The 20,953-nt window shown below is 38.8% G+C and overlaps 1 protein-coding gene across 1 annotated transcript; it reads right to left on the bottom strand.

Moving 5' to 3' along the window:
- Positions 1-1,452: 1,452 nt before the first annotated feature.
- ALKAL2 (ALK and LTK ligand 2) lies at positions 1,453-19,376 on the bottom strand. The gene is given in 9 exon segments (XM_043987608.1): positions 1,453-2,622; positions 8,256-8,321; positions 13,720-13,729; positions 13,731-13,786; positions 13,886-13,945; positions 16,530-16,620; positions 16,622-16,684; positions 16,686-16,880; positions 18,883-19,376. Coding segments are annotated over 7 exon segments (450 nt in total). The 5' UTR covers positions 16,791-16,880; positions 18,883-19,376; the 3' UTR covers positions 1,453-2,622; position 8,256.
- Between the last annotated feature and the right edge of the window lie 1,577 nt (positions 19,377-20,953).

Raw genomic sequence — 20,953 nt, 5'->3', positions numbered from 1 at the left:
TTGGAAGACTTCTACCATATCCCTATTACAGAGAATGGTTTTAGATCAATTCCAGAAATTCTTGATGGACATATGTTCAGTTCACATTTTTCTTTGTGGCTTTGATTGTAGATGTTTTGTTGTCAGTGTCTTCTTAGTTTCTATCTTGAGTCTTGTCACCTTAGTAGATTCTTACGGTCAAGGTTCATTTTTTTTGATATTTGCTCATGTTTCCAGCCTATTGCTTAACTTTAGTTAAAGTTAGGTCTGTTTCTCTGCTGAAAGGGGATACTTTCCCAAGCTTCAAGTTTTTTGTGTTGCTGTGTCCCAGGAGCTAGTTATGAGTGTCTGTAAGTTTTCATTCTTCAAAGGTGGTATGATCCAATTAGATGTGTGATCATCATCTCTTGGACTGTGCTGTGTGCTTTTTACCCAGAAGGAACTTTGCTCCCCTACAGCTTCTAGTGCTCTTCTTGATCACTCTTATCAACCTCCTGGGCTTGGAAAAGTCTCTCATCCAACTTTCTGTTGGTCTTATCACTATAGAATTAAAGGTTGGAAATTTTTAGAGAATTTTGCTGAGTTGCTGCCAATACTCACCATCTTGCTCCACCCTGTATACATTAGGCTATTTTAAAAATGAATAAAGTAGGCATGTGGATTGATAATTATAAACTCTTAGTTGATTTTTTTTTCATTCTTTGTATATTTTCCCCACTTTGAGGTGCTTTGAAAATTTATTCTTGAAATCCTTGTTTCCTTCTTCTTGACTTTCTTCTGTATATATTTGTTCCCCAGGTATAGATGTTCTTCTTAAGTGCAATGTCACTTGGGTACTAAGGTGTAAATTCAAAATGTCATTCTACTATCATTGATGTAAAGAGTAGATTACTATAGAATCACTCAGACTCTTTTTTTCCATATCTTTCTTTCAGTTATTAAAATCATTTGAGTCTATATGATAAATTTTACAGCCAAAAAATTGGAGTGTGTAGTCACCTACCTGCCATACAAATAGTTTCTTAAACTGAACTAAATTAAACAAGCTTCCTGGGTTTTGGTTTTGGTTTTTAATAATTTATTTATATTCACATAACATTTTTCAAAATTTAGATTCAGCTAGGGGGCAGTATTAGATAGAGTGCTGGATTGGAGTCAAGATGACTTGAGTTTGAATGCAACTTTCATACATATAGATCTTGGAAAAGTCACTTGAGGGCCTTCTTCCTCAGTTTTTTCATTTGTTAAATGGGGAATAATAATAGCATCTACCTCCCATGCTTGTTGTAAGGATAAAATGAAATGATATTGTAAATTGGTTTATAGACCTTAAGGAATTATATTAGTGCTCTCATTTACTTCCTTAGTCTCCTTGTCTTAAGTATTCAGCCTTCAAACTCTAGGCAGAAATGGATTTGAGTCTTCATCTTTGAAAATGACTAGCATTATAACTTTGACTAAGTCACTTCATTTCTTCATCTGTATATAAGGGAGTTGGGCTTGATGATTTTGGAGCTATACTCAGCTCTGAAATTGTGTTAATTGAGTTGCTGAGCTTTCTTTCATCAAGAATCTTATGGCTGACTGACTTTAGTCATTGGTTTTTGCATGTTGCCATGGCATAAATAGAAATTTGCAAAAACCTTTAGGAAAAGAATTCATTCTCATCACTTGGAAGGTTTTAGAAATATATTAAAATTGATGGTCCCAAAAGTTGTTTATAATTCTATTTGTAGGATCATTAAATCATTTGTGAAAAGTGGTAAATGTTGTAGCACTTGAAATATTTGTTACTGTATTAATCACATTCACATCTGCAGCGTATAATAACTTGTTTATAAGAATACTATTTGTTACTTGTGATTAGAGACTCTAAGAAACGTACATGGTTTCCTTCCTTTTTTTCCTATTTTACATATTCCATGATAAAATTATCCCTAAGATTATTTATATTATAATTCTTGTTATTCACATTATTGAATACATTAGGAGTAAAAAGAACTCATAATAAGAACAGTGTACTATACCAAACATTTCATTTATTACTTATGCTTATTTACAGTATTTACATATTGCACATTAGCTGGAATGTTTTATACAGGTATTATACAAAAAAAATGAAATTAGCTTAGGTGGAATTTCCTCCCCACACAAATTCACACTCCACTAGTCTACAAAAGATTTTTTTTTTAAGTTTCCTTTTTGCGTTTTTCATGCAATTTTAAATTAGGGTCCAGGAGAATTAGAAAAGTGATAAATTATCAAACCTCAATTTTTCCTATTATAACAGATTATTTTGTGAATTCTTACATTTCAAAATAATGTCCTTGAAATTTCCAGATCAAAAAATGGTATTCTTCTGGCCAAACCCTCTATCAGTTATTTAGGAGAACTACATGTAGAGAGTGGAGTGTTAATATTATTCTTTTAAAAGAAAGTATTTAAGTAGAACCGGCAGTTATAATAGTATTGACAACATACAAAACACAAGTTGAAGGAATTCTGGAAGAGTCTGTCAGTCTGCAAAAATAAATCTCTTGTTCACATGGAATATGTTTATAAAGATATGAAGTTCAATTTCCCTGTTAGGTTCCAAGGCACTTCTCATGTTCTTGGCATTCTGCTGCTTTATGGCTCTACCCCCCTGTGGGGAAAGAAAAAATAATTTTTATTGGATTTCTCCTTTGTTTCATGAAACTGTTTACATCTATGCATATATATGTACATATATGTGATATATTTCAAATAGAGGGTACATACAATTATGTTTCAATAAATTCCTCTAAGATTTCCTAAAATTCTTTTAGTAGAATTCATCTGTGACAGTAACTAAAGATATTTTACCATTGTTTTTCATTTCTTTCCTTCCTTCCTTCCTTCCTTCCTTCTTCCTTCCTTCCTTCCATTCCTTCCTTCCTTCCTTCCTTCCTTCCTTCCTCCTTCCTTCCTTCTTCTTCCTTCCTTCCTTCCTTCCTTCCTTCCTTCCTTCCTTCCTTCCTTCCTTTCTTTCCGGTGCAATGAGGGTTTAAGTGACTTGCCCAGGGTCACACAGCTGGCAAGTGTCAAGTGTCTGAGGTCGGATTTGAACTCAGGTACTTCTGAATCCAGGGCCGGTGCTTTATTCACTATACCACCTCACTGCCCCCCTACCATTCATTGTCTTTTTGGAAAATAACTATGGGTGCTACTATCACCCACTTTTTTTATGTTCTTTTTTCAGAGAGTTGGTGAGAAATAGATTTTAGGAAAAGTACCCTTTCATCATTTTAAAAAAAGTAATTGAATACCTAACCAAGCTCAATTTGTTTTGGGGGTTTTTTTTTGTTGTTTTTTTTAGTGAAGCAATTGGGGTTAAGTGACTTGCCCAGGGTCACACAGCTAGTAAGTGTTAAGTGTCTGAGGCCGGATTTGAACTCAGGTACTCCTGACTCCAGGGGCCGGTTGCTCTATCCACTGTGCCACCTAGCTGCCCCTCCAAGCTCAATTTGAGGAATAGTAGTGCCTTTGGATAAGCAAAATGTCGCAATGAAACATTGAATTTGGGAGTCAAAGGATGTAGTTTTAAATTCAGACTCTGCTACTGACTCTCTTTGTAGTTGGCAAATGTATCACTTAACTTCTTTGGACCTCTGTTTGCTCATCTGAAAAGTGAAAGATTTGGACCAAATAATCACTACTGATTTTTCTAATTCAAAATCTATGAGCAGCCAATCAATAAACATTTATTATGTGTCAACTATATCCCAGGACCTCTGGTAAGCACTGGATCTTGAGTCTATATCAGTGATGTCAAATGCAAACAGAAATGGGTGCCCATTAAAACTATAAAGAATGGTTCCTATGGGACATATTGACTTTAAAAACCACATCTTAACATTATCTATGTTCTACTGTGTTTTATTTATTTCATTAAATAATTCCCAGTTACAGTTTTTATCTGGTTCAGGAGCACTCTGGAGTATTGCTGCTATGTGTTTTGATGCCTCTGGTTTAGGTACTTGTTTTGCATGCATCACTAAATTCATTAAATCAGTTTCCATTAATTAATTACTTTGGCGTTGTTAATTTCAAAACAGTGGGGAAGGAAACTAAGGTCCCAGAGGTTAAGTATGTTTCTGAAGGTCATACCTGTACTAAGTAACAGCCAGAATTTGAAACCAAATCCTCTGACTCCAAATCCAGCAGTTTTTCCACTGAACCATGCATTTATCTATGAATGAACAATTTGGTAAGCAACCTAATAATTAAACAAGATGACAAATAAAATGTATTTCGCTAAAAGGGAAAGATCTTAGAGATCTTCCAGTTCAGCCTCCTAAATTTACAGATGAACAAATGAGACCCACAGTGGTTGAAGTGACTTATACAGTCATTCAGGTAATATAAGAGCCAGAATTTCCACTTAAACATTTCTCATTCAAAACCAGTTCCCTTTCAATTATATAACATAAGGTGGGTAGAGGAATTATTTCAAAATAAAAAAAGGTCTTCAGGAACTACAGCAGTCCTCATATTACAAAATTATTATCTCAGATAATAGTAAATTACTGGAAGAATAACAAGTTAGAATTGTTATATGTAAATGAAAGGAAATTATGTTACTTCCCAAGTACTCTGTAATTTAGACTTTTTCATTAATTCTTATTGACCTCTTTCAGTTAAATTAAAATAGCAAGGTTTGTTTTATGACAGTGCTTAAATTTGAATCATAATTTGATCATTGTGGTTTATCAACATTGAGTTCCTTGGCAAAAAGTTATGCCTAGATATTAAAAAACATCAAAAATCCGAATTCATTATCTATTTCATCAATATCTCATTTTAAAAAATATAACTATTTAAGGCAAAGGGTTAACCTTTAACAACAGTTTTCAAAAAAAGAAAGCCACTACACTTGGTTGATTGTGTCATTATATACTTTGCGTCTATAGTCATTAAATTAGTAGCCACATGGTAATCTTAAAGTACATTTGACAACAGTTGCTAATGTTGATAAGTAGAGCACAGAGATTGTTCATCAATCAAAATTGGAAGGATAGATGGATATGTTGGAAAGATGGCTATGATTTTTTTCTGACCTGACTACAAAGATAATATCCCAAATGGAAATGGGGACCATGTAGCTATATCCTTACTGTTAAAGAAACATCTTTGAGGGTTTTGTGCCATGTTTTCTGTACAATGGGAACTTCTTGATTTGTTCATAGATGAAATGCAGAGATCAAAGAGTTTCTCCTGGTGAATTAAAAAAATGAATGCTCCTTAGCCTTGTGTCTTGACGACCTTTGGTGCTTTTTAACTCTTAAAATGAGCAAAGAATATTTGAGAATTAAAATTGTTGAAGAGTGAGTAAAGGGAGGAGGCATGAATATCAGAGAGACTGAAATAGAATCAGTGGAAATCTTATTTGGATCAACATATTTACTGAGCATGTCCCCCTAGCCTTGCCTCTTTCTAGCTCTATAGCCTTGAGATTTAATTTTCTCTGAGCTTCCGTTTCCTTATCTATAAAGAGGAGCTAGACTATATATGAGAGATTATATATGATTTCTTAGATACTTTCCAGCAGAAATTTTTTCTGAAACAAATTGACCCCAGACCCAATCAACTTTTTAGAGAAGCTTTTGTCACAAAAGCTGCAAAAAAATATATATATGTCAAAACATTGTGACTTTTATGAGATCATACCACAGTGTGGTAGCAAAAGCAGAACTAGGATTGAAGCTGTTGACTCCCGTGTCCATCAGATGTGAAATTTATTCCAGTTAGTTTTAAGTGCCTGTCTACCTATATGAAAATGTGTATAGATTATAGACCTGTATATTGTTCAGCCTCTAACTATATGTCCAACAGTAGTTAAATGAGGAAAATGTCCACTTCAGTGATTAAAGGTGAGTGGATCATAGGTGAAAGTTACTTTTTACCATGTTAGGCTTCTCTATTTCCAAAAGTATAAGTTATTTACACAGTTAACACGTAGAAAGATGTTTTTAAACTGCTTACACATTCTTTTTTTTTTTTTAAGTGAGGCAATTGGGGTTAAGTCACTTGCCCCAGGGTCACACAACTAGTAAGTGTTAAGTGTCTGAGGCTGGATTTGAACTCAGGTCCTCCTGAATCTAGGGCCCAATACTTTATCTACTGTGTCACCTAGCTGCCCCCCCCCCCCCCCGTGTCCTCATATGTTGAATGCCAGCATGGAATAATAGAGTTCTGGACCACCAAGGTATAGATTCAAATCTGTCTTCCCACACTTACTAGTTCTGTGACACTGGATAGGTTAACTTAATTTACCAGGAATGCAAGTTTCTTCATCTAGAATTGAGGATAATAATTGTTATTTTTATCAGTGAGAATCAAATGTCTATGTATAAAGCATTTAACAAATCTGAAAATGCTGTATAAATGCCCCCTATTGCTAGGATAGTTAAAAGACTCTGGAGGGCAAGACACTTTATTTGATTTCTCCCTGGGATCTCCCCATTGCCTAGTGTAAAGCATTGCATATTAGTAGGCTTTGGATGAAATAAACTCAAGTGAAGGACTGGAGAAATCAGTACACATAAATTGCTAAGTAATCGCTATTTTTTTTCCCCTCCCCTGATTTAAAGTATTGTAGAAGTTTCTCCTAGGTAGAAATGTATTGACTTTAACAAGACTGGGTATATTTCTGAAGTTGATTGGCAGTCTTGAATGAAATATAAGTTATTTGCTTCAGTCTTCATTTAGGAAAGCTGTATGGTATAGTGGAAAGAGCCCTGGGGTAGGAATCCGGAGAACCTTGATGTATGGTCTTGGATAAAATTCCCAGTATCTTCATCTGTAAATTGAGGTTAGGCCAAATAATCGTAAGATTTCATGCAGCTCTTAATATATGAATCTATGGAAATAACACTGGAAGAGGTAGGCCCATGTTCTGCCACTAAGTTATTTTGTGAACTTGCCACAAATAATTTAACCTCTCTTGGCCTCCATTCCTCATTGGTAAAATGAAATAATTTGACTAACAGACTCCTTTTGTTGTTTTTGAGTCATCCAGTCATATCCTACTCTTTGTGATCCCTTAGACCATATTATCTGTGTTTTTTTGTTTTTATTTTTGTTTTTGTTTTTTTTTTGGTAAAGATACTGGGATGGTTTGCCATTTCCTTCTCCAGTAGATCACCTTTTTGTCAGTGATCCAGTAAGTAAACAGGTTAAGTGATATAGCTATTAAGTGTCTGAGGGTGGATTTGAACTCAGGTCTTCCTGACTCCAAGCCCCTGCTGTATCCACTGAACCGCTTAGCTGCCCAGACTCCTACAACTATAACATCTTTATTTTTATTTATTTTTTTTTGCGGGGCAATGAGGATTAAGTGACTTGCCCAGGGTCACACAACTAGTGTCAAATGTCTGAGACTGGATTTGAACTCAGGTGCCCCTGAATCCAGGGTCAGTGCTTTATCCACTGCGACACCTAGCTGCCCCAACATCTTTATTTCTAAGATAAATTTTTAAAAATACTAAGATATTTCAAAGATAAATTTCCAGTACATTTTGTGCGGAAATGGGTGGGAAAATTAGGAAAAATTGATAGGTCATTGCATATGTTGATTTTTAAGAGACCACTGTAAAATTTTATACCATATTCCCAAGACATGGCTATGACTTAATAGAAACACATCTTAATTTCAGTTTTATAATTGCCTTTACACATTAAGGAAAAACTAGTTGCCGCATCAGAAACTTGGGAAAGCAGAGTCATGACTCTTAGTAAATTAAAAATATGGTAGCTGCATTGAAAAAAGATAATGTTGGAATTCATTTGTCAGTTCCTTTTATCAAACTTGGATGGGTACAGTTATTCATATGCTCATTCATGTATACAAATAAATGAGTAAGAGCTTGGAAGTGAATGAGCACCAAGTTTTGAACATACAAACACAAATGTGTAATCAGCAATACCCTCAATTATACACTGCGTCAACTGCTGAAATTTACAAGCTAATGTGCTTTGTTTCATATTAACACATCTTCTGTGCCAAATGAAACATCCTATGAATAATTCATAGCAGCTGCCTAGAGGTCTTTATAATGTGGACCAATAGGGGGTACCTTGTATTTATGACCAATATTTTGAAAGATTAAGATACTTCCATCAACCTTATTGAAAGGGAGCCAACCTTATCTAATAGAATGATTGTTTTCACACTCCCATGAATTTTTCATGTCCCAAAGACAGGATTCACAGCCTTGGTATGCAGTCCAACGTTGTTATCCTGTCAAAGTACTTACCTTATCCTTCCATGCACACTGGACTCACAGCCAACCGAGTAAGAAGCCTGGCACATCTTTTATAGTCTACAATGAAAATAAATCATAAATTGTTGTATTAGCAGAACAAGGCTCCAAGACATGACTTTTCTTGATAAAATACATGCTTAAATAGTCTCTAGAGTACTTATATAAACTACGGTATAGCCACCTTTTAAAATATAATTTCTTTGGGAACAACAAGGATACACCATCATCTGCAGTCATGGATGCTAAGTTGTTTTTTTAATAATTGATATTACTTGAGGGGCTTCTGCCTCACCTAGTAGAAGTGAAGAAATGACATAGTTTTAAGGGGGATGGGGAGAATCTGCCACCAAGCTGCTCTTTCTTTGTTTTTGTTTTCTTTCCAGTGGTTACCAGAGTTCACTTCAGTGCTAGTTTTTAGTCCATATTCTTGTATAAGAGAAGTTTTTTAAAAAGTGTGTTTTCCTTCAACAGTGAATATTTATTAGGCACGTGATAAAAATTACAATGTATGATATGTGAATTAAAGAAATACAAATCACAAGGATAAGGGAGTAGGTGGGGGTGGAGGAAGCAGGGAGAAGGGAAAGGAGGCTATGTCAAGCTTTGGGAAGTAGGCAGTATTTGAATTAGGTTTTAAAGGATGGATAGAAAAAGAGAAATGCAATTCTGCTTCTAAATGGACAAAGTTCATAGCCCTTAATTTGAATAAACAAGTGTACCTAAATTATAACACCACATAAAATTAAAGATGGGAAACTAGCTAGTTGGATAGAAACATTCACTACATAAAGATTATAGTCTAAATTCTTTATCACTATATGAGAGGTAACAATGGAAAGAATACTGGGTGTGGAGTCAGGCAACTTGGGTTTAAATTCTACCTCTGCCACTAACTCCCTGTGTGACCATCTCTGAGCCTCAGTTTCCCTAATCTGTAAGATGAGGCAGTTGGACAAGATTACAAAATCCGTTTAAACTCTGATACTCTGATTCCATTAGCATGTGTTCAAGGAAGTACCCAATTCCATAAGTCAGGTGTTCTACATTCTATACCCTACAACAGTCTTCAAATTTACCTGTGGAGAAATAATTTTATTTATCTCAATCACCAAATTAGCCCTATTTTAAAATTCTATGTGATAATGATTATGAACAGTGTTTTTAATGTCCCCCTTAAAACCTTGCATACATTGGGCTCCAGAAACTTGTCTTACTACCTGAAAAAATTATCATTTTATTTATGCTAGATATGATTCATATTTCTCTAATGCTTTAAGGTTTCCAGAGTGTTTTCCTCACAATAGTCTTCTGTTGCTTGGGCAAATATGGTTACTCCTCATTTTCTATACTGAATGTTTGTTGAATGAATGTGTGAATGTTACAAATAAGAAACCAATTGAGGTTAAATGATTCTTGACTAAGAATCATACAATTAGTAAATGTGAAAACCCTGGAATTCATACTTAGCCTTCCTTCCACTATCCTCCCAGGGCTAGCATATATTCCCCACAAACGATTGGTGACTTCATCCTTGCATTTTAACTTTGAACGGTCTTTGGAAATGCCATGTGCTACAGTGATGTTGGATCAGCTCTATCTTCCCTTCCACAGTGGCCCAGAGGAGAGATAAGATACTTGGCATTTCTTTGAGTGGCACTCCTAGCAGCCTAAACTTTTGTACATTTGGAGTTTTAACAGAGTTTTTTGGACCCCCCAAGCTTGCCTCCAAGAAGAGCTAAGATATAGACATGCCAGTGGACAATTCCTTTAGGTGAGCTGTGACTATCAGGAAGAGTTGTAGTAGAAAGAACACTAAACTGTCAGTCAAGAGACCCAAATGTTGGTCTTAGCTTGGCCACTAGCTTTCTGTTTAGCCTTGGAAAAGGCCCTTTAGCACCCTGCCTGTCAAGATTATTTTATGCCTATAAAATGATGAGACATAGGGCTGGCATAAATGATCTCCATGGTTTTCTCTTAGCTTTACTTCTCAATTGGTGTTGTATAATTTCTTCTATAGAATTTGTTTTATACACTATACATATGTATGTGTCTATATATACATGTGTGTATGTATATACATATATCCTGCATTTCCCTGAGGCAAGGGAGCTATTTAACTTTTTATCTGTATCCCCAGCACCTAGCAGAATGCTTGATACACAGCAGGTGTTTAATAAATGTGTGTTGATTGATTGATTGATCGATGGTGGAACTTAGCGGAACTTCTAACCATTCAGCCCAGCAAGAGATGTGGTTTCTATTTCTAGCTCTACCACTTACCTGCGTGACCCTGGGTAAGTCACTTCTCTCTAAGGCTCAGTTTCCCCATTTGTAGTGAGAATAATACTTTTACTACCTACCTCACTGAGTTGTAATTACTATGGAATCTTCAAAACACTAGATATGTGTTCTGTTATTATTACTTCACAGGCCTGTTATGAAGACTTAATAAAATAATAATTGTGGAAGAATGACTGGTAAATAATCTGTAAAGAAGCTATAAAGACTAAAGCTTATCACTAAGACTTTTGGGGCACTCTGTGTCTAAGAACACGGAGTCTGAGATTTTACAGTGAAGTTGGAGCAAGCCAGTCTTTCCTTAACCTCACTTTCCTCATGTATAGTGATCAGAAAGGTTGGTCATAAAGCTGGTGTGCCAGCCAGCTGTGAACTGATGTTCATATATCAGTTGAGAAACCCAATCATTTCATGTAATTCAGATCATCAAGAGGACCTTGCTTACTCAATAAAGGTTTAATGGATCTTAACCACTGCATATATAATGGAAGATTTTGTTATATGATGAATAATCACTGTAGATGGGTGGTGGTGAGATGACTCAGCTAAATAATTGCATGAAAATTCAGTGCTGCAAATTCTGGTGATATAACGTGCCATAGAATTTAGTACCTCACTTTGCCCTTAGAAAAAGTCTTAAACCCTCAAGATCAGCCTACAATTAAGATGGTTCCAAGAAGTAAGGAAGTGCAGAAAGGACCCTAAGTTAATAGTAGTATACCTTCCTCTATAGATCAACTAGCATTCTATTTCATATCAGCTAAATTCTTATTCCAGCCTGATTGCTACCATACTCTCCCTTTTGCCAAAGATTTTTACATCCTGACAACTGAGTTGCTAGCAAAATAGGAAACAGCATGGTTTTGGAGATAGTCTATTGGATTGGAAATCAGTAGGCTCAGGTTCTGGTCCTAGCTTTTCTCCTAACTAGCTCTGGGACCCTGGACAAATCAATTACCTCTCTGGGTCTCACTTTCCTTCTTTGTAAAATGAGGTAGTTGAATCAATGATCTTTTAAAGTTCTGTCTCAGGGGCAACTATGTGGCTCAGTGGAAAAAGCACCGGCCCTGGATTCAGGAGGACCTGAGTTCAAATCTTGCCTCAGACACTTGACACTTACTAGCCATGTGACCCTGGGCAAGTCACTTAACCCTCATTGCCCCGCAAAAACAAAAAACAAACAAAAACGTTCTATCGCAGCTGGGAAATTCTATGAACCAAAGATTGCAAGACATTTATCATGTAATATGTTTGGGGGTTTGGATTCTAGAACTTTGATTTCATGAGGAGTAGGGAATATACCCTACTAATGCATATTAGCACCTTCTCTCTGATATATGGCTTTACAGAGCAGCTAAAGGTGAAGTAATTTGCTTAAGTTCACACAGCTAGTATGTCACTAAAAAGGTGGATCTTGAGGTTAGTTTTCCTCACTCCAAAACTTTTTCTGACTACACAGGGCTTTAGAAGTGGATAGAGCCTGGGGCCTACAGTTAGGATGAGCCAAGTTGGTATACTTAGTAAATGTGTAACTCTGGGCAAGTCACTTAATCCCTGTTTGCCTCATTTCTTCTTGTTCTTGCTCTTGTTGTTGTTCCTTTTTTTTGTGGGGCAGTGAGGGTTAAGTGACTTGCCTAGGGTCACACAGCTAGTAAGGATAAAGTATCTGAAGCTGGATTTGAATTCAGGGCCTCCAGAGTCTTGGGCTGGTGCTTTATCCACTGATTTCTTCTTATAGAAAATGGGAATAATCATAGCACCTACCTTTTAGACTTGTGAGGATCATATGAGATAATCATTGTAAAGTGCTTAGCAGTATATAAATGTTAGTTATTATTACTATTACTTTAATATTTATAACAAGAATGGGGTGGCCAACCAAAACAGAGTGCCAATGTAAAGAAAGAAACATTCATGGATACAAGAAATATTGCTACAGTATAGCTTATTTTGGTCATTTAGACATGCATCCTGAATTGCTTTATAGGGGGTTATATATGCTATGCAAAATAAATGCTTTTTGTTTCTATGAGCTGGCCACTTTGGCAAAAATGTTGCTGAAGTTTATCTCCAGGGCAGTAGGCTGCTCAGCTGACCAAACCATTTGACCACCTTGGCTTTCCTCTGAAAACAGTTCAAAAGGTGTTTTCTACTCGTGTCTGTATCTGTTGTCAAATTTAGTTTCCCCAAACCTTCAATATCTATTTCCCTCATAGGATCATAACTGGAATGACTTGACCAGTGTTAGTTAAAGCAGTCATAGGTAGGATTTAAATGACTCCAGAGTCATTGTTTTTTCTCCTGTATTGCACTTCTCATCAGGTGTTATTCACCACTGACTGCATACTAACAACCATAAGAAGACATTTGAGTCTAGAAAAGGGAAGTGATTTGCCAAAAGATGGAAAACCTGGAAGGGTATGTTAAATAGGGATAAGGGTAAGATAGAGAGTGTGGAAAGAAATCCTAGGAGAAAGTTCATGGGATGGAGAAGTCTGTGTACTTAGGCAATAGAAAGGATCCAATAGGATAGAGATGTGGTTCAGAGCTGGACCAGTGAAGAGAGTGAGCCAGGGCTGAGGGCAGGCAGGAAAACCAAGAATTCCAAGAAGCATCAGAGGGTGCTAGGAGGAGGGGGCATGACTAACCCTAAAGTCTCTGGACAAGGCAGTGTGGAGGGCGTGGGGGGGGGGCGGGGTTCAAATGGAATGGCTCAGTTCAGTTACTCTGGTATTTACACCCTAGAGTCCAGCACTTGGCAGCAGCCACTTCAGTAATTCATTCTTCACATTTTGTTTGGTTTTCGTATTCGAGGCAGATACAAATATAGGCAGCATGGCCAGGATTCATAACAAATGGAGAATGAATCAAAGATTCATACCATTCCTAAGTGCTGCCATAAATTCTTCCAAATGTCAGTGATTCCTACATAAACTACTACTTGGTTTAATACTTAACTACTCTGTCAGTGCAAATCCATTTTTAAGCAAATCAGCTCTAACTTGTCCAGCTCTACCATAAACAAAGCAACATTTCATATTAAACATGAAGAAACACAGAAAGGCCCCTTTCAGTCAAAGGTCATGCACTTCATTTCCTAGAACTAGTCTTTCTATAGTATGTATTCTATTAAACAGCATAAGGCATTAGCACTTACATGCTGGAATTGGTGCAGTCTCTGGTGTTGTGATAAAGCCTGTGAAAGTGTTTTGCTGCATTTGGGGCTAAAATAGTAGAGGACCTGGAACAGAAAGAGAAAATCACCATGACAGTTCATCAGGAGATAAGGGTACCAGTCAATGGGTATAAGATATTCAATTAACACTCACCTGTTAGATGTTTTAAAACCTTGTCTTTCATCCTCAAATCTCGAGGAACGATTTCTGTTTGGACGATGAAAGGCATTAGCATATTATCTGAGAGCCATTTCTTTCAGGTTTATGTGGTTAAGATTTCTTAAATGGTGGGCAAATTTACAGATCTACATCAGCCTTACTAATGTGTAAGTGGTGAGAAAGACCATAGCCTCCCTTAATATATACAAGAGGTTAAACAACAGGAAAACCAATCCAGTTCACAGATCTCTTTTTAAGCAGTGTTAATCACCCATGTGTTTGTGTGGTCTAAAATGCTAGGATAAAGATGGATGCCATGAAGCCACAGCATAGAAAAAGTTTGTTGCCAAGTTTGGTCTCCTATAAATCTAGATGACTAGCTCGGCTTTTTAGCATTAGATCTATGCAAGTGATAATCCTGGAATGGACACTTGCCTCTCAAACTAAAAACGGAAACTGAACTTTGTCCCTTCTATGAAACCCCACACAACTGTAACGATTGGAGTTACACAACACTACAGCAAGTTGTAGGAGGACAGACCCAGTGACCTTGGCGTGATTAATGCCTAAGATTCAGAAACCAGCCCTCGGCCACTTACTAACTGGTGATCACAAGTCAGTTAACCTTTCTATGACTTCAGTTTTCCTTTATCTGCAAAATGAAGAGAGTATCTAAGGTCCCTTAGAACTATAAATAGGCTTTAAGGTGATAATAACAGTAACATTTATAATAATTAGGGCACAAAGCCTAGGAAGAACACTAATAAAATAGTAATAATAACTGCATAGTTCTTGAAGATTTGCAAAGCACTTTGTAAATATTTTTATTTCATCCTTATAACCAATCCTGAGAGCTAGGATGCCTATTATCCCATTTTACAGATGAGCTAACTGAGGCAGACAACCAGCTAACGTGATTCTCCCCAGGCTCACAAAGCTAGTGAGTATATGAAGCTAGATTTGAACTCAGGTCTTCTGAATATCCAGATTCACTACTCGTACACTTAGCCACCTAGTTGCCATTCTTTATAATCTAGTGAATCATTGTTATATTATATATATCCTTCATTCGGGAAGAGGGCCATGACATCAGGGTGATGCATGCACTGAATTATATTTAAGTGAGGGAGGGCTGTGCAGAGTCACCAACCTCACTCTCTTCTTCCAGAGCCATCTGGGTCCAGCAACAAGATAGATAGATAGATAGATAGATAGATAGATAGATAGATAGATAGATAGATAGATAGATAGATAGATAGATAGATAGATAGATAGATAGATATAAGATTATGTGTATATACATATATTTGTAATGTCAGGCCAACCTGGAAATGACCCCAGATGTTTAAGACAATTTGGGGTTAAGTGACTTGCCACAGCTAGTAAGTGTCTGAGGTCAAATTGAACTCAGGTTCTATTCACTGCACCACCTAGCTGCCCCTATCTGTGAACAACCCATTTAGTAAAAGACTCAAATGTACACTGAAAACATGAAGTCTGTCTGAAATGACCAAATGGAAAGTGTAATTTTAGTTCAGAAGATAAAATTCCCCAGAAAAAAAAACCTGCCGATTCGCATTTCTCCTTCTTAGTCACTATATCAATTTGATTTTACCTGCAGTTGGTCTTCAGCAGATGGTAAAGAGAACTACTAGATTGTTATCCAACCTCATTCCCAGGCTTTGTGCCCTATTATTTAGTCACCTTGAATCATTTTCATGTATTGGCTCTAGACTGGTGACTTAGTGATGATTGCATGTGATTTGTTACACTTTATTTTCTTCCTGTCACAGATGCTGTTCAGTTCCCGCCTCATTTCATTCAAGGAGACAGCATTTCCATCTGAATCCTGTTGGCTTTTGAGGTTTAGAAATCTCTCTGGTGTCAGTCTTCATTTATTCCTAACTTTTAGTTAGTCTAAAAATGACCTTATCATATATGACCTAATTGTGTCATAATAAGAACATTAAAAGCTTACATGCTTTCACTCAGAGGTTCTCCCATGGGGCGGGCTCTCTGGAGAGTGCACCCAAACCCTCCCCCACACCCCCCAAAAAAACCCTCTACATTTTCTTCTCAGTGGCAGCTGCTTTTAGAAAAATAGTTCCATATAAACTAAAGGGACAAGTAAGAGATTTGGCCAGAAATTAATGTTGCTGATAACTTGTATGTCTTGGAAGTGAGTGAATTATCACTACCTGTAACTGTTTCCTACTAATCTCATTTTTAAAGTTGCTGTCTCCAAGGGTGCTGTTTCTGTCTGGTTAATAAACAGAAGAGATTGCTTTAAAAATTAAAAAAGAGGACAAAGAAAGAAAAAACCCCACAAATGCTGAACTTTCCAATTCAACAGCAAAGCTTTCCAACCAAATAGAGTAATAGATGTCTGGTGGGTGAGGGTGTGTGTGTGGGGAGGGCGTGAGTCTCTACTTGGCTACTTAGAAATTTTAAAACCAAAAAGTAAAAGTTGACCAAATTTATCTAAAGTGAAAAATTTATAAATATAATCATTCTTGCTAAGTTTTGCTATACAAAGCTCAATCCCTTTTTCTTTTGTAAATAAGAAAACTTGTGGATGGATATAATGTGCACATATATGTACATAATAACTATAAATGGAGAGGCGACTTACCAACTCTTTGTTCATCAGGGTAAACTCCATAGTCAGTGACTTCTCTCCTGCCCAAAGTATAGTCATGCTTGTTGAAAAATTGCAATCTGTTTGTCCTCCCCCGAATGGTATTTTTTAAGTTCCTGGATGATCTCCATGATTAAGTTTAAGAGAGTTCTGCCTGTCCTTGAGTTCTCGGGGTTCCGTCCTCCCCTGGCAAGGTCCCACTGTCAATAGTAACAGCACCAGCCCCAGAACAACAGGACACCTCAGTCCACTCATTTCAATCAGCACAAAGATGGGAAGGGAGGTGCGTTTAGCAAGCAGTGAATCAGGAAAGAAATCCTCCACCTTCTCTGGGCTTCTAATTCACTAAAAGAAAGGGGGGAAACGGAGGGAAGAAAGTCATTGGGTGGGGGTGAAGGGATAATAAAAGGGTGAGGGGCAAGGGAAAGCTACGAAAGGACATGGGGGGGGGAGTGTTGGGGTATGGCGTAAATGACCCAGTTTGTTTATTCACTCCCCCTACCCCTCCCCTCTTTGGATTCAGATAAAATGTTCACCTTGCGGGGGAAGCAATCACTAGTTTCCGAGCTTCAGTGGGGCTTTGGGGCTTGACTACCCCTGAGCTGCACTTTTCCAGAGCCCAATCCCACTTTTCTGGGGAGGGAGCCACGCTCTGAAAAGAGGTCTCGGGCACCGAGAGCGCTGAGCTTGGAGAGAGCCACATTTCCTCTAGGCGTCGGGAGGGGAAGAGGGGAAGGGCATCCTTAAAAGTCTAGCAGGCAATGGAGCGCGCGCATACACACAGAAACACACACACTCACACGCACCGCTGAGTTCGTGGGAGGCTGCCTGTGCTTTCTGTACGGGACTCCCCAGCCTGACAGTCTTTTCTGGGAGGCAGAGCTGGCAGAGTGATCAGACATTAGTATGGACCAGACCCCAAGAAATCAGTGTTATTAATAAGCGTAATTTCTCCTGGAAATTCATTAATTCATATTCTCTCTCTCTCTCTCTCTCTCTCTCTCTCTCTCTCTCTCTCTCTCTCTCTCTCTCTCTCTCTCTCTCTCTCTCTCTCTCCTCTCTCTCTCTCTCTCTCTCTCTCTCTCTCTCTCTCTCCCCCCCTCCCTTCCCCGTCTCTATAAATATCTCTTGTTGAAGATCACTTTTTCCTCTCGATACCAAGTAGACCTGGGTAGCCACTTTAAACTCACGAACTCTCAACTACTTTAAATCTCCTGGCCTCAGTTTTCTCATCCGTGAAATGAGGGCGTCGCACTAGTTAGCTCCTTCATGTTAAGTTCCTGACACACGTCAACATCACGTTGATTTACTGTGAACTGGTAATGTGAGTAGTTAGTATGCCCTTCTGAAAGATGAGACAACTGAGCTAGGTGACATGACTTGCTCATGGTCACACAACTAAGTGCCAGAATCATAATTCAAACTACACTGTTTCTCTCTAGTCCATACCACTCTGCCTTTCTCCAGGTGTATATGGATAGTTTATATGGAGTTCTATAAATAACATGTATATATATGGCACGACTTCCCATTCGGAGCACCAAGTAATGTCGACATCCCCTCCCCGCTCCCTACTCCAAAACAGACCAGTACAGGGAGGTTTGGGCAAAGTAGCCTTTCGCCCAGTCGGGGAACAAGCCCCCCAAACAACACCCTGCTCCCCTAGTTAGGTCGCGCACCGGGGGTTGATTGCGCCCTGGGCGCAAGTAACTAACCATCTCCAGTGCTCCCCGGTGCCCAGCACTAGGTCAGCTAAATATAAGCAGTGGGGATCGAGGGGCGAAGATATCGACCTCATCTGAAAAACCCGGACGGCGGGTGAAACAAAACCGAATCTGTACCCGACCCTAGCACCCATGGCAGGCGGTGCTGACAGCAAAACTCCGCCTCAGTCGGCTGATGCCTTCAGAGTGCCTAGAGACTACAGTGCTCAGCTCAGGAGCCACCAACTGATGCTGATTTGGGGGGGGGTGGGGGAGAGAGAAGCACAGATAAAAGGGAAGGATGGTAGAAGCCGCGGACAGGGTGGGAGAAGAGGCGGAAAAGGGTGGGGGTGAAAAGAGCCTTATACTCTATCCCCACCCGCCCCCAATGTCTCGCTTTGGGCAATCCCATCAAGCATCCATATTCCTTGGAGTTGTGACCGCGCACCCGCTTGGATCCCCCAGGTTATCTCCTACGTTAGAATCCGCACCCCCGGGTAGCAGGGAGTGTGAAGGGGGGGAGGGGGAGCCTGAAAAAGACACTTTGCCAATGACAGCCGGCGCCCCAGCAAAGCGGTTGATTTCTTGGGAATCGGAACTCTGCCAAAGAAGAGGGGAGTTCTAGCTGAGACCTAATGTGTTACCTGCCTCTTCTTCCCCGAGAGTCGCTGGAGGAAGCCGGACCACTGTATTCTGTTCTAGCAAGACAGGACAGAAGAAGACCCAAGTGCCGGCAGCCAAACTTTCCCCGTGGCCCCCGCAGTGCACACGCCGGATTCTCAAACTACTCCATTCCAGCTTCGGTTCTGCCTCTGCTTATATAGGCTATAGGATGTGCATGAGGTGGCTGCGTTCAGGCTGATATTATCGACTTGGAAGTGGGTGGAAAACAATAAAAGTCCACTTGGCAACCTTGGGAGTGTTGTTGCCTGAAGTTTTTCCCCTTAGATCCTTTTGGCAGGGTCTCAGCCACTTCTTATTCTTCCTCCTGCAGACGTAAGGCGCAAGTCCCAAGTGGGTTAAAAAGCCTAAGTCTTTAATTAGAAACGCGTTAAGAAGCCTCTGAAATATTCATCCCCCTTTGTGTGTGTATCTTCCGTCAGATGTCCAACTCCCCCCTTCCATCTCTCTCTCTCTCTCTCTCTCTCTCTCTCTCTCTCTCTCTCTCTCTCTCTCTCTCTCTCTCTCTCTCTCTCTCTCTCTTTCTCTCTCTCTCTCTCTCCCTCCCTCCCTCCCTCCCTCCCTCCCTCCTCCCTCCCTCTTTCCCTTCCTCCCTCCCCTTTTCCCAAGACTATATCACTGCTTTCCTGTCACTTTGTAACAGGATGAGAAGAGTGTTTACCAGGAACCTGGATCTGTTTATGTCTAAATGTAGATCTTGGGCTATTAAATAAAGAGCTCATCTATTGCTTCCACGTTTAATAAGTCGATTAAAATCTCTCTATTTGGGAGGGTGAGGTGGGACTCAGGGGACTTGCTCTATAGGAGACCGAAAGTAGCTTTAGTTAGTGACCAAATCCCTAGTTCGTCAGCTTTCGGGACTCTTGGGCTTTTCAGGTTTTAACTTTACCTGACAAGAGCTGACAAGACCGAAGAGGGTGTGAGTAGATTAATCAATTATATTAGGGCCGAAATTGAATCTTGCTAGGAAGGGGGTGGGAGTGGGGAAAGGTCCTGAGTGAAGGTATGAGAGTAGGTGAGGATGAAGATAACAATGAATTTTAGGAATATTCGTTCACATACATATATTCCCTACCATTGCTGAAAATCCACAGGGTGACAGGCAAATAGTTCTTTTAGTAGATAGCAGCGGTCTTGGAGTCAGAAGTTGCAGTCCCAGCTTAGACCCTTTCTAGTAGTGTGGCCCTGAGCAAATTATTTCTCTCTGTGCCTCAGTTTCTATGTCTGTAAAATACAAATGATTATACTACCCTTTACACAAGACCAAAACACTTTATAAATATTATAATATAAATGTATAATAAATACAGTATACATACACATAATGCATATAATGTATATATGTGTATTTAATACATATACATATGTATAATAAATAGACATATAATGTATAATAAATATATACACTTATTTCACAATGAATCCCTCATTCAATATTTTTTTAAGTATCCCTGACTGAACCTCCCCATTTTGTGGAAGGAGGAAAATGTAAGAGATTTTTCAGCAGACCCTTGCTCATGGAAGAATACAAATATCACTGTGGAATAGCGGAAAGACCATTCAACAAACTTTTTTTTTTTTTTTTTGCAGGGCAATGAGGGTTAGGTGACTTGCCCAGGGTCACACAGCTAGTACGAGTCAAGTGTCTGAGACCGAATTTGAAGTCAGGTCCTCCTGAATCCAGGGCTGATGCTTTATCCACTGTGCCACATAGCTGCCCCCTCAACAAACATTTATTAATCACCTATTAAGTTTCAGGCACTGAACTAGGTGGTAGAAGACCTGGGTCGAAGTCCAGCCCCACTATTTACTAACGATGTAATTTTGGACTGGTCATTTTTCCTAAGCCTCAGTTTCCCTGATTGTAACATAAGAAGGCTGGGTTTGATGATCCCTAAGGGTTCTTCTAAATGACTGAATCAAAAGCAAACCTTGATTATATTCCCCCCACCACCACCCAAGTACTTCCTAGCCCTTCTTACAACTTCCCTTCCGTGTCCTATCCTGCCCTACCCTTTTTAGTTTCAATTTATT

Source organism: Dromiciops gliroides, chromosome 2, assembly GCF_019393635.1.
Source record: "Dromiciops gliroides isolate mDroGli1 chromosome 2, mDroGli1.pri, whole genome shotgun sequence".
NCBI classification, from domain to species: Eukaryota; Metazoa; Chordata; class Mammalia; order Microbiotheria; family Microbiotheriidae; genus Dromiciops; species Dromiciops gliroides.
The sequence above is the reverse complement of the archived record's forward strand: the minus strand, read 5'-3'. Positions and strand labels throughout refer to the sequence as shown.